Source organism: Typopeltis vanoorti, chromosome 11 (assembly GCF_054136105.1).
Source record: "Typopeltis vanoorti isolate ZY-2024b chromosome 11, IOZ_Tvanoo_1.0, whole genome shotgun sequence".
Lineage (NCBI taxonomy): Eukaryota > Metazoa > Arthropoda > Arachnida > Uropygi > Thelyphonidae > Typopeltis > Typopeltis vanoorti.
In genome coordinates this window covers 134,841,032-134,855,557 of record NC_143559.1, presented here as the reverse complement: position 1 = coordinate 134,855,557, position 14,526 = coordinate 134,841,032, and the positions used below count along the sequence as shown (strand labels likewise).

The 14,526-nt window shown below is 34.8% G+C and overlaps 1 protein-coding gene across 1 annotated transcript in view; it reads left to right on the top strand.

Moving 5' to 3' along the window:
• LOC150102077 (uncharacterized protein CG3556-like) overlaps positions 1 to 14,526 on the top strand; it is a 32,914-nt gene that overhangs the window by 8,427 nt on the left and 9,961 nt on the right. Inside the window, exon 5 of the mRNA XM_090399965.1 lies at positions 13,279 to 13,459. Within this exon, the coding sequence (XP_090256091.1) occupies positions 13,279 to 13,459 (181 nt within the window). The remainder of the gene's footprint in view (positions 1 to 13,278; positions 13,460 to 14,526) is intronic.

Sequence of the window (14,526 nt, the reverse complement as noted above, 5' to 3'; positions counted from 1 at the left end):
CGTATTTTAATATTCATCTTGAAATCAAATTTTAAAATTTTATTATATTAGATTCTAGACAGTTTGTGTTTCTGATGTATAAAAATTCACCCGTTCATAGATATCTCGATAAAAAAAATCCTTCACGTAACTAATTTTTGAAGTTTTTACAGAATGATAAATCTTTCCTTTCAACAATATTCAGGATTTTTTTATTTTTATTTTATATTTAAATATCTAAATTTAAATATAAATATCCTCCAATGCAACGAGGTTGGCATCTCTACACATCTCTCCATTTCCACTATGGCACTTTGATGTTAAAATAGGAGCTCCATGAAACTTACGTCCCAGAAACTGTCATGATTGTACATTTTTACTTTACATTAAGTTAGATCCAGTAATTAAAACACCCATTATGATTTGAAATTTATGAACGCGGCTCAACAGAACGTCCCCGAGGTGAGTTATGGGAGAGTACTGGATCTAAATGCAGAAAGTCACGTGACTATCGAGACTGCATCTCGCTAACTGATCAGTAATTCAGTACCTTACTGGAAAAATTTGATACTTGCTAGTTAAATTAGTTACGTACTAACTACTGTACTGAAGTCAATGAGAAAATTACTCAGTTGAGCTCTGTGTGATTTGAAGTGATTCTTAATTGTAAAAATTCGATTAAGTTTAGAAGTTTCATTTCCAATAAGTAACCAAAATTATCAGACTTCGCTGTTGTTTCAATTTAAACTGACGACGGTCTCTTTGAAGTCAAACTTTTGCTCAAACAGCCCTGTCGGATTCAAGATGTAGTTTGCTGAAACTGGAACTTATTTTGCCCGCTACTATTGGATGAAGTAATTTCGAATTTGAGTTAATTCAAATTCATCGATTTAAATAATTAAATAAATTTAACTAAATAAGTTCAGTATGAGAGAGGATATCAAAGAGTTGATAAAAGCGACAGTGAGGAGTGAGAAAGTATAAATCGTAAGTATATGATGATGGTATCATCCCATATTATCAGTTATTGAATGGAAAAATGTCAGCAATGCATGGGAATCTTTGAAAAAGTACTTAAATGAGGCGGTATCTGAATGTGTCCCTAGTGTTCGAAGAAAAACATAGGTTGAAAACCTATGTTTTTCTTCGAACAATAGGGACACATTTTCTTCGAACACTAGAATGAAATCGATGTGCAACTTTATTAAGCAAGAGATCCACAAGAAGAACAAGGATTTCATAACGTCCGTTATGAAAGTTATAAGCAACAGACTAGAGTAGTCACAACTGTTTTACGGAAAGCAAAGTCTGAATATGAAAAGAAACTGGCTCTGCATGCTAAAGACACCCCACGAGAATTCTATAGATATGCTGCAAGTAAAAGAAAGAATGAACATGAAAGAATAACTCTTCTGAATGCAAATGGCGTGAGAGTGGCAGATGTAGAGGAAATTGTTCAAGTAATGCGTGCTCATTTTGCTAAAAGCTATCAGTCTGGTGTATGAGACATTGAGCTCACTGCTACCTCTTCACTGGATGAAGAAACGCAGGTGTATGAGGAGGAGGAGGTATTAAAGCTGTTGTACAAACTGAATAGGAATTCATCAATGGGACGTCAACATGTATGCCAAAAGAGTGTTCAGCTGAGATGGCTGTTCCTTTGACCACGCTATTTGTTTTGAGTCTCAAAAGAGGGAAAATTCCGCAGAGAATGCATGGTAATCCCATTGCACAAGATTTATCAAAGAGTGATGTGTCCAACTACTATCGAGCAATCAGTATCTCAGGAGTGGTGATGAAGATTTCGGAAAAATTAGCTAGGGCTCATATTCAGAAATAGATTTACAGTGAATCTCTACTTTGCAATGAACGGCATTGTTATAGAACTCACATTCTATAACAATTTTACCATTGAGCAAGATAAGGGGAATGGATACAACACGATACTTTTGGATTTTGCTAAGGCTTTTAATAGAATATAGCATGAGAGTCTGTTGTATAAATTGACAAATATGAGTTTCGATTATAAAATATTAGCTTTGTGAAGAGGATGGCTGCCTGACAGATATCAAAAAGTGGTAACATTTTGATATCTGTCAGTCAGCAAGATTTAAGGTAACCCGTGGCGTACCACAAGGATCAGTGCTTGGTCCATTTTTATTCAATCTGTACATTAATGATATTAGGATGAATTTAACAAGCGACATACAGCTATTTGCTGATCATGCAAAGATAGGTAGGGTAGGATAATCAGGAATGCTGGTGATATCCAGCAGCATTCAGGCATGGAAAAATGGATGTCAGTTCAATGTTATAAATTTAAAGTTGAGTAATCTGTTGTGATGAGATCTCCAATAGCATATTATATTGATGGGATTATGATAGAAGAAACTGATCAGGCTAGGGATCTTGGAATCGAGTAGATAGGAAGTTGAAGTTTTCAAAGCTACATTCAAAATATTGGAAATACAATTCAGATGATAATTGCAATGCTGAAATTAACTCTTACGTGTAAAGATAATTCAGAGTTACAAGTAATGAACTCTTACTTGTAAAGATAAGAATGTCATTTTCCCTCTTTACACGGTCTAGATAAAACCTTACTTGGAAAATGTGCGCTGGTCTGGTCTCCTGGTTTCAGTTGTGATTCTGATATATTGTAGAGAATACAACGGAAAGTGTTAAAAATGATATCAGGATTGTGGAATACTGATTATGAAGAAAGGCTGAGAATCGTTAGCTGTAGACACTAAAAACAGGAGATAAAGGCATGGCATGATTGAGATTTATGAAGCTAAAGAGTTATACAGAATTGCAGTTTACTGAATTTTTCAATTTATGGAGGGTATGAAAAGGACGCGAGGGTATCCTTAGAAGTTGAGGATGAATACAGTCAAAATGGGGTCAGGTCTAGATTTTTTTTTCTCATAAAGTGATTATTGATTGAAATGGATTGCCATTGAATTTCGTGTGTCAAGCAATGTGATTGAAAAATAAGTGACACCTGGTACTGGTAGTATGTGACCTCTATCGATGAGTCCCTGAAGGTCTCTCTAATAATTATTATTTTTTAATAATAAGAATAATTTATTACATTATTTTTTCCATGTTACATAGTAATATTACTGATATTATCACATAATAATCAGTATCTTCTTTATTTTTATATGCTTTACCCACTGTTTTGCTACATAATCTGAATTCTTTGATTATGAGGATTACGTGTGGATGAGTAGGGCGTTTTAATCCCATTTACTTCGAAGCTTTGGTTAGCTTTTATGAAGAGAGTGGGATTTAGCCTTCACTATTTATGTTGTTGTTACTGTTTATGTGTGGGATGTTGGCATTGGATGCTGGTGATTTGTGATATGTATAATAGTGTTAATGGTATATTAACTTTGTTGGTATATTTTCCAGAGTTCGTTTTTTAATGTTCTGTAGTTATCTATGTGTTTTATATTTCTTGGTAGGTTGTTGAGTTGCGTAGGTATCTGATGTGATCTCACAAAAGAACTATATGAGTTGTTGAAGGGTATAGGGATGTAGAGAGTTGTTGTAGCTCCTGTTATACGATATGTGTCTCTGTTGTTTCGATAGTTGATGTTGAAGTAATTCCTTGTTATTGTCATGTAGTATTTCAGGTTTTTAATGTTCAGGATTCTGTGTGTCGCCATGTACGGTCGGATATTGGTTGTTGCGTGTAAGGTGTCCAAATCACTGTTGATACAGTTTTCCTGTATAATGTTTCTAATTTTGTTAGATGGCTGTTTGATGTGTTTGTATAGACTGTTATACCGTATCTGAGTAGGGATTCGCAGATATCGTGATATAGGAGTTTTTTATGTTGGATGGAATAATGTCTTTTACTTGAAAGAGTTTTGCTGCGATGATACGGAGTTCGGTATGTAGGCAATCTATGTAGAGACTAAGGTATTCTTCATGTATTGCAGGTTTCATTTCGGAACATTTGCAAGCATTTTTGTTGTTGATGCAGCGGTATGTGTCACAGTGTATCTATAGTGGTGCTGAACGCATGATTCTTGGGTTGTGTATTATTAATATCTGTGTTTTGGTGCCGTTGATTAGAATTGCGTTTTGGTAGAAGTATGTTGTGATTTCATTTAGGTCTTGTTGTGCTTTGCAGAGAGCCATGGTAATGTCTGTGTGGATTGCTAGTAGTGCGGTATCATCTGCTTACTGAAATATTTGACTTCTTATGGCCATGTTATGAACATCGTTAATGAATATGTTGAATAGAGTGGGTGATAATATGGCGCATTGAGGTACACCGTGTTTTATTTGTATACTCTGACTGCGACATGTACCTATTTTTGTTACTTGTGTTCTGTTTGAGATGTAGTTCCTAAACCATGGATGCAGTGTTCCTCTTATACCTATTGAGTATAGTTTGGTGAGTACTATGTCATGTTCAAGTGTATCAAACGCTTTGGTTAAGTCAAGCAGTATAAGGATGGCGTACTTTTTTTTTGTCGAGAGCTTTGTTTATTGTGTCGGTGATGTCTTCTAATAAAGTGATGGTGCTTTTTGTTTTCTGAAAGCCGTATTGGTTTTGTCAGGTGATGTTGTACTTCAGTAAATAGTTCTGTAGACTGGTGTGCGTTTTTTTCCTAGAATTTTTTAGATGACTGGTAGGGTAGCTATTGGTCTGAAGTTTTGAATATCGTTTCTTTTACCGTGTTTGTATATTGGCTTAATTATTGCAGTTTTTAGTTGTTGCGGAATAATGTCTGTGTCGAATATTATGTTGATGAGTCTCAAAATATTGGATGTATTTGTTTAAAGTCTGCTATAATGTCTGCGAGTATTAGTTTGTCTATTCTTGGAGTGGCCTTTGGTTTTAGTTTTAGGAGTGCTTCTTTCAGTTCCTGTTTTGTTATGGGTGGAAAATACATCGTTTGTTGTTGACTTTGTGTCGGTAGTTTTTTGTTGATCGTTGGTAGTTTGTCTTTCTTGAGTTGTGTTATATTGTTTGTGAAGGCATGGTTGAATGAGATTGCTGGTTCCACTTGGTTTGTGTCCTGATCGAAGCATTTTTGCAATAAAATCTTGTGCTGAAGTTTCCTTTTTTTCGAGTTAGTAATTCCTTGAGTGTAGCCCATGTTTGCTTCATGTTGTCGTCACATTCCATGAATTTTTGGAAGTAGTAGCGTCTTTTTTGCCCTACGAATAATTGTTGTTATTTGATTTCTTGTGTTTTTGTATAAGGTTGTAAATGTGTGTTACTGGGTGACTTTCTGATTTTTTTCCATAGATTTTCTTTTACAGTAATACTATTTAGTATGTCGTCATTTATCCATGGATTGTTGTCTGTTTGTCGCCCCGTTTATGTAGGCTTTGTTGCTTTTTTATATATTTCTATGTACTTTAGTTGAAAATTCTCATATAAAGTTACAGGATCATTTGTTTTAAGTAGGCAATTCCAGACTGCATTTTTTACATGGATATCGACAATGTTCTTTAGTATGATCGAGTTTTGTAGACTTGTGGTGGTGGTGGAGGGGAGGAGGGGTATCGTAATAAAACGAAGTTGAGACAAAGTAGTGATCGTCAATTTTGACGTTAATTACTGAAGAAGTATATGTATGAATGGGAGCCTGTATGTTGATATTCTCAATGCATGATTGTGTTAGTGAGTATTTCTTCTCCTGTTGTGAGGTAATGGTAGGGTTTTTGTTGTACTGACTTAGTATATCAACGTATGTGTTAGTGGTTGAAGAACCGAGGTCAAGAGTATTTATGTTAATGTCTGCTATTAGGATGAGCCTGTGTGTTGTACGGGATTGGATGCCGCTTATCCATGCTTCTAACTCATGAAGAAAGCTGAGTGGATTATTATCTGGGGATATGTATATTGTGTTTATTGTGTGTTTGATACTGTTGTGGCTATTTGTGATTTCCAAAATTAGTCTTTCCGCATATTCGAAGTGAGTTTGTTTTTCTGTCACATTGTATTTTTCTTTGATAAATGCCACAATGCCACCTCCTCTTTTGTTTGGTCCGCATAAGTTGTAGGTTTGGTAATTTTTTATGTTGTATGCGTTAAATTTCTGTCATTTATTGCAACTTCGGTCAGTATTAGCGCATCTATGTTTATCATGGTGTAGTTGAGCTGTGTTATCAATGTAAGCCAGTGTTTTTTTATACTTCTTATGTTTGTGTGTATGATAGTGAAGTTGGTATTGGTGGAAATGTTGTCCGACCATTTCTTCAAAGAGTCAAAGACCTTGAAGTTTATATTGTCTGACTGGATATGTTCGCCTATGTTTGAGATCTCCATTATATAGTTTTTAAGTGATTTCTAATCTTGTTCTTAAAGATGCGAAGAGTTAGTGTATTATATTAGTAGGCTGTGTAAGTCGGATTCACTTGTAATTATGTATATTCGAGTGTTTTCATTCTTTCTCATAAATATCTGCGAATCCTTAGTCCACAGGAACTTGTAGTTTCTATCTGTGTTTGTCTTCCTTGCTTGGTATAAATGATTTTTGAAGTATAGAGTCCAGTGTTCTGTTATATAGATTGGTGTTGGGAGTTTCTTGTCATTTAGGATCGCTGTTGGTGGCCTTGTTCTCTTGCTTGCTGCAAGAATGGAGTCTCTCAGACTTCTACTAGCAGTCTCTATTTGTTTTTTCGTGTGCGTCGGTTAATAGAGGTGATGTCTGTGGTTGCGATTTGAATGCCAATTTTGCTGCCGATCAGTTGCATTATGTTGCTTAAGTCTTCGGTATTTTCTTTTGTTATTCCCTCAATTCGAAGTTTGTTTTTCTTTCTTTTTGTAGCATATGTTCGATTTGACACTTGAGTGTGCTTATCTCTTTCCGCAGTTCTTTATTTTCGCTCTTGAGTGTTTCTTGTGTTTCTATCGCTACCGTTAATTTTGTCTTTATTTCTCGCACAGTTCCTAACATTTCGTCAGAGGTCTCGTTATTGATCTGTATGTAATGTTCATACTCCTCAAATTTTTTGTTTATTTGTTCCATGTGTGTATTTAGCAATTCTTTAACCATGAGTTTAAATGAATCAGAGTTATCTGTACTTTTAGGAACAGGAAGCTTACCTTGATGTGATTGGTTACTTTTCTTTGGTGTCTGTTCTTTGTTCTTCATTTTCTCACGGCATTGCACACAGCACCATTCGGTCCGTTTCGCGGATCCTTTTGTTTTCCACGTGCTTTCTGCGATCCCCGAAGAGTGGAAGTGGTGTCTTTTGTTACATCCGAAACAATGCGGCCCGTTTCCTTCGTCGCTTAATGGCTTATTGCACTTGTTACAACTCATTGTGCTTGACCGTCGCTGTCTCGGTGACATTTAGACTTTCTTCCCGTTAGCGACTGTAGTGTGACTTTTAAAATGGCGACGTCCTTTGTTCTTTGTTGGTTGGTGACTGCAGTTCACCTTATGCCTTTCGACACCACTGAAAATTTGAATATTACTTATCGGATGTTGGTGATTTAAACGTGCCTGTCTTCAGTGTGACTAGTACAATTAAGTAGCAGCACTTTTAAATTAAAAACATGAGTTAAAAAGTTATAGTTTAACTCATGAGTTATAGTTTATTCACAATATGACACGATGTGAAAAGGAAAAAGAAATTTATATTAAAAATTAAATATCGCAAATTATGGTGTTCCAAGTCTCTCTATCTTGAGCTAACTGGTAGATGTCAGATGGAATTTTGCAGTTCAGTCTACTGATGGTTTCACATATGTATTGCCAAAATCATTTGCATGGTCCTCCTCTACTGCTTTTGCCATCTTCTGGTTTGTACAGGATGAGGGAGTTGTAGTTTTTTGACTATACTGAGAAGTGGTTCTTCCAGATTTAGCACAGCAGAGTCAGTGATGTGGTCCATGCAGGTGTATCCAAGTATCAGTCTGAGACATGTAGTTCCAAAGGAGTTAATTAGATCTGTAGTGTTTTTGGTGCTTGTTGTCCAGGTTTGAGAACCATACAAGAAGATGGATTTACTGGTTGCATGGTATAGTCTTAATTTTTTCTTTATGTACGATGATGTACGACTCAAGGTATTGAAAGTCATTTACTCTTTCTAAGGGTTTATTGTTGATATGAAGTATAAAGTTTTCACAACCTACTGAGAATACTTTGGACTTTTGAATGTTGATCTGCAGACCAATAAGTTTAGCCTGTGCCGCTAATAGACTGAGGTGTGTTTGTACATTTGCTGGTTCTGTACCAATAAATACAACGTCGTCAGAACAGCTAAGATCACTTATTTGCATGGTGGGAGTGGATGTTTTAATGTTAAAACCAAGATCTTTTGTGTTGATGGTCTGGAAGATGAAGTCCAAGCATAGTAAAAACAAATAAGGTGCAAGTACATCACCTTGCAGGACTCCTGTTGTCACTGGAAATGATTCAGTTGTTTCTGTTTTAAATATTACTGTAGTATTGTAATCCTTATAAGGTGTTGAGATTGCTTGTATGAGTTTTGAGGGTAGACCATAGAAGCTGAGTATTTTAAACATTGCTTCTCTATTAATGGAGTCAAAGGCTTTTTTGAAGTCTATGAAGGTTAAAATGAGTGGTAGGTTTTTATCACGTGAACCTTCTATGATTCTTTTGATGCAATGTATCTGTTCTGTTGTACATTGTTTTTTTGGAAATCCAGCTTTTTTTAAAGTGTCATTGAATCCTTTAAATTCCATTTTTCCTCACTTTATTATTATTATTATTAGTAGTAGTAGTTTAAACTGCGATTATTTACAAACATGGCAGAAGAAATAATACACAGAACTACAGATTATTTCTGTATATGAATTTCAAGTATACACGCCATGCTACCTGTAATAACGTTTACAAATTTTGTACTGCAACAACTAGTGATATTCGTCATAAACTCACAAACATTAACAGAAATATATCCCGTTCATATTATACAGCCAATAGCTCATTTGTTGTGAACAGAGCTATCTGATAACTCTGTGAGCTTTCAGACCCTTACTCATAAAAGAAAGATATAATCCAAAGGTAAGATCGTCCCCTTAATGCTGTATAATTGTAACATGACTCCTGCAGACTTCGATTGGTTTCCTAAGTTGAAACAACTACTGCGACTGTGCAGCAATACTACATTTGCAGATTCACGTAAGTAGTAGTCTGGTCACTTCTAACAAGATCAAGATAAGATAAGGAATCGTGATGTGATTGGTTGTTTATTTGATGACGTCATTGTGGGCATGCCGCAATGAGATTGGAATGTTAGGAATTTCCCTGGGGGCATATGTGTCAGTGACGTCAAAAACTTAAAATTACTAATGGTGAAGAAAAAAAAATAAACTAAATAAATTTCAGTTACAGAAATAGGTTAAGAGCAAAAGGTAAAATTAATAGTCAATATGGGTTTTAAAAAAAATAAATGTCAGCATTAATTTACTACAGCAATAATTTCCCACGGGAACGAAGAATGAATAATTTTAGGATATCTATCATCACAATCATGTGAATGCTAATCACTTAGTCATATGTAAGTACTTGAGAAACATCCAAACTTGGGAAAATGAAACCTTTTGAACAATACCGCAATTTATGGATATGACTCATGTCATGTGCATGAAAGACCCTTTGAAGAAAACCGCGATATGTAGTAACTGCTCGCTGGCGGGATATTTCTCATGATGATAACATAGCATGATCCTTTGGGCTGAAATCTAAAGGAAGAAGTACACAAATATTTCAGGTTACAGTATTTAGAGAAAATTTGTTCTTTGTGGTTTTTGTGTTTGTGTTATGGTGTGGATATAAATTTCAACTATTTTGGAATATTTTTTTGGAATATTCGTATTTAGAAGAGCCATTCTGGAAAGCTGTAAGTAATTTTAAATTATCACTAGAATTTCTAGAATACATAGAAAAGGTTTGTAATCCTTTTAACTGTCCGTTTATTTTAATTTATTTATTTTAGAATGCCATATAGACATTATGATATAATTAATTTATTCAGAAAAGCTGGAAATAATGTCGCCATGTAAACTTAAAAGAACAAACAGTGTCGTTTATGTGATATGTATGTTTAAGTAAGATCACTTTTGAAATCACCGTGAATTCACACAAGATTTGTTTATTTATTTATTTATTGAACTTTAAATTCTTAATTTAGAGAAATCGAAATATTCGGATGAATTATGAATAAAATATGAACTTGAATTAGAATATGAATATAGATGATGAAAATACGGATGAACTATGAAAAAAAAGTGTGTGTTTAAGGGATACCAGTATTAATTAAATTATTGAGAAAAAAGTTTTCGTGTTGATTAAATTATTCGGAAAAAAGTTTTCGGCAGTGTTTTGAGCTTTAAAAAGGTTGAAATACTGCCGCCATCACGAATTTCTCTAAGAATTACCACTCTTTAACAGGAAAGAAATACCCCAAAATGTATTGGAAAATTAGTACAGCCATCTATAGAAGAAAAAAAACTTCATGTTTGAGTGACATCAACATATAATTAAATTCAAACATTCCCGTGACAATTCCTTATCCACTAATATATCTCCCTTTTCCATTCAAAACAATAACGTCGCTTATTTACATCTAACAAATGACGTCACTTATCTCCATCTGATAACAACAAACATTCACGACACGATTCCTTTTCTTATGTTAATCTTGTCAGAAGTGTACCACTAATCATGACACGAATTATTATCTTCCTTTCCATTCAAAACAATAACGTCACTTATGTACAACTAACAAATGACGTCACTTATCTACATCTCATAACAACACACACCCATGTCACGATTCCTTATCTTATCTTGATCTTGTGAGAAGTGCACCACGAATCACAACACGCATCCTTATCTTTACCATCACCCATAATTCCATACGTGAACCAAAATACAAGAACTCATATCACTGACACATATGTCCCAGGGAAATTCCGAACACTACAATCTCATGGCGTCATGCCCACAATGACGTCATCAAATAATCAACCAATCAAGTCACGATTCCTTATCTTATCTTGATCTTGATCTTGTTAGAAGTGTCCCACCAATCACGACACGATTCCTTATCCACTAGTATATGTTCCTTTCCATTTATAACAATAATGTTACTTATTTACAACTAACAAATGACGTCATTTATCTACATCTCATAACAAAACACTAACACGTCACGATTCCTTATCTTATCTTGATCTTGTCAGAAGTGCGTCACCAATCACGACACGATTCCTTATCTCTAATAATCACCCATAATTCCATACGCGAACAAAACAAACATCGTTACATAACACACACATATGCCACCAGGGAAATTCCAAACATTCCAATCTCATGACGTCACGCCCAAAATGTCGTCATCTTCTTATCAACCAATGACGTCACGATTCCTTATCTTATCTTGATCTTAATCTTGTTCATAGCCGTCACCCATACTACTCACGTAGCTTATGCCATTTTCTTTGATAATCATATATTACAAGTTGGTTTTACTCAAATTGGAACTTATTTTCGTATTGAAACCACTGCCGGAGTTGCAGATAATGTAAACCGAATTACCAAAAAAAAAAAAAAAACAATAACACAGCACTCAGCCAGCCGTTGGACAGCAGGTGATAAGGTAGCTTGAATATCAACTGCAGTACAGTGTGAAGAACATTTGAAATAATCCCCGCAAAACAAATCAGGAAATAACTGCAAAAATCATTAAATGGAGGGTATTATAGTCAGAATTATGATTGCCTAATTCCTCATTAAAAGTTTTTATATGAAAGTAAAGTGCTCAATAAATTTCAATTGAAATCCTAAAAAACCAAATTTCATCCTGTCGGTGAGAATTGTTAATATCAGTCGAAATCAATCTTTATTTATCTTGTAACATCTGAGCCGAAATCAGCACTTCTTTTATTTCGTACATCTAATAACATTTTCCTGCACCTTTGGCTGATGGCAATATGATCGATTTGGTTCTGTGTTTTACCATCTGGTGACTCCCAGGTTACTTTATGTATTCTCTTATGGTGGAAGATTGTACTATCTATTACTAAGTTGTATTTGCTACGCAGTTCCACCAACAGTTCACCATTTACATTTCTCTCTCCCAAAGCATGCTTGCCCATTATATTCTTTAGCCCCTCATTTGTACCAACTTTAGCGTTGCAGTCACCCATGAGAAGTATGCTCTCGTTACCATGTGTCATCATGAAGGTTTTATCAAGCAGATTGTAAATCCTTTCTTCTTCTTCAATGGATGCATTTTCAGTTGGGGCATAGCACTGAACAACTGTTAGTTTTCCAAATTTAGTTTTAAGATTTACTGTTATTATTCATTCTTAAAGTGGTTCCCACCCAATCATTGCTTGACTAAATCTTTTGCTCATGAGGATTTCAACTCCATATTGATCTAATCAATTATATTAGGCATCCCTGAATAACGAAACACATTCCCACTGGAAACATTTATTCTATTAGTACCATTCCATCTTACTTCGCTAACGCCCAATAATTCAACTTTATTTTTTTCCATCTCCTTTTCTTAGTTGTGCTAGTTTTCCAGTTTAACAATAATTTTTAATATTCCTTTGGCCAATTTGTGTCCTAATTTCCCAAACTTTAGTCGATACCAAGAAGATTGTCCGACTTCTGCATTTATCCGACTTAAAAACAGTATTTAAATTTTCGGAGATTTGCTTAGCCCAGAGTTCCTATTCTGGCTGCTACCACAGTATCCAGAGAGGCATTTTATACACAAGCATTTACTCTCGTGGAGATGTTTCAGTTATACCGCCGATACCCGGTCACCAGAGTATCGTTTGTGATAACAGGTTCTACCACGAGAAGGTGAGGGTGGTATTTAGTGGGAGGGACTACATGTTATATATCATGAAGTCAAGGACTTCATAATATTACACAATCATTAATACTCGCTGTGTGTGTCTAGCATGAGAATAATAACAAAAAAGGTGAAGACTAATTTAATTTTTACATCATTATTAAGGGGGAAAGTTTAAAAAAAAAAGCAATTGCCAGCAGTACAACATCAAAGATTTTTTGCTTATACGTAACGTATTGCATGTATGTAACGCAAACATCAAAAGGGATTTTATATTTTTAGATAGCAGGCTGTGACATTTTCACAGAAGGCTTTGAAATTTTTATTCCATAAAGAATAAGAAGAGGATTTCTTTTTAAACATAACTTTTTGTTTAGTTTTACTAAAAACGTAAACTTTCGATTATAAAATTAAGTATGGCAGTAGAATTAGTGACATTCAAATTAGTTTCTCGACAATTTTTTTTTTTTTTTTTTTTAGGAGAAGAAGGCGATTCGTTAGAAATTCTCGAGAGAAAGTTGGGAAACAAAACCGACTTGCAGTACGTCCTAAAAATTGGCGATAAAGCGGATTTCGCTTTCAGCATAATATTCCGTCTTCCTGTCAACACTTCATTTTTCGAAATCATGAAGGCCGCTGCTGAAATGGATTCCCGATTCAGGTAAGAATTTCACTTCTGATCATGCATAATTTCTTCATTTCCAACAACCGGTGGGGGAAAGCGGAAGTTTTTCCTATCTCTCGTATAGCAAAAACGTAAAAATAAATTTCGAGTCAGATTTGCAATATAATTCGTTTTGGGAAATAATAACATCTTAAAAATGAAGCTAAGATTGATCTTCTGTTGCTGAACCTAAAACTCGTTTTAGTTATCATTATTGCGTGACATCTCCCCAGGATGACTCATTGCAGGAAGTCACTCTACCACTTTCACCCTTATATAATCCACACCACACCATGCCACCGACACACTACACCATTCACCATTTATAGACTACGCCATCTACCATCCACTAATAATATTTCTGTCTGTTAATTGATCTTCTGCGAGATGAAAAATCCATATAACATAGGTTAATTTGTCTTCGATTGAAAATGCCCATGCAAAGATTCCTCTCATGTTGATGAGACTCGAACTAAGGACTTTACCAATCGAAAAGCTCACTATGCGTCCTTTATCAACAAAGGACTTCAGAAGTAGTGAATTTATTTTTGTTTGACCATAGTAGTAATTACAGTGCCTCGAAAAACAGTTAATCGAAAGACATTTCATCGAAAAGGCAACTCATTGAATGAACAATTCATTGAAAATGCAATTCATCGAAAAAACAATTCACCGAAACTTTTAACTAAAATTTCATTAAATTGATCCAGCCACACCGCCAGAATTGGTAATACCATTTCGAAACTTTTTTTCGAAAATGTTATTATAAAAGTGATTCATTTCGAACAACAACAGGACCGTGCTGACAACACGGTTCAGTTTTCGTAGTGGAACTAGTAGAAGTTGTCGGTAGTACCGACAACTCGCTGGGATATGTTCATACTTATATATACTGACTATAACTGAGTTTTGAAATAAATTTAATTGTTATTCTAGTCTCGGTTATAGTTAGTATATATAAATATGAATATATATATATATATATATATATATATGTATAAATTTTTTAACTTGGGGATATTGTATATTAGGATAAGCAAGTAATTTTATAAACTTGGTTATTT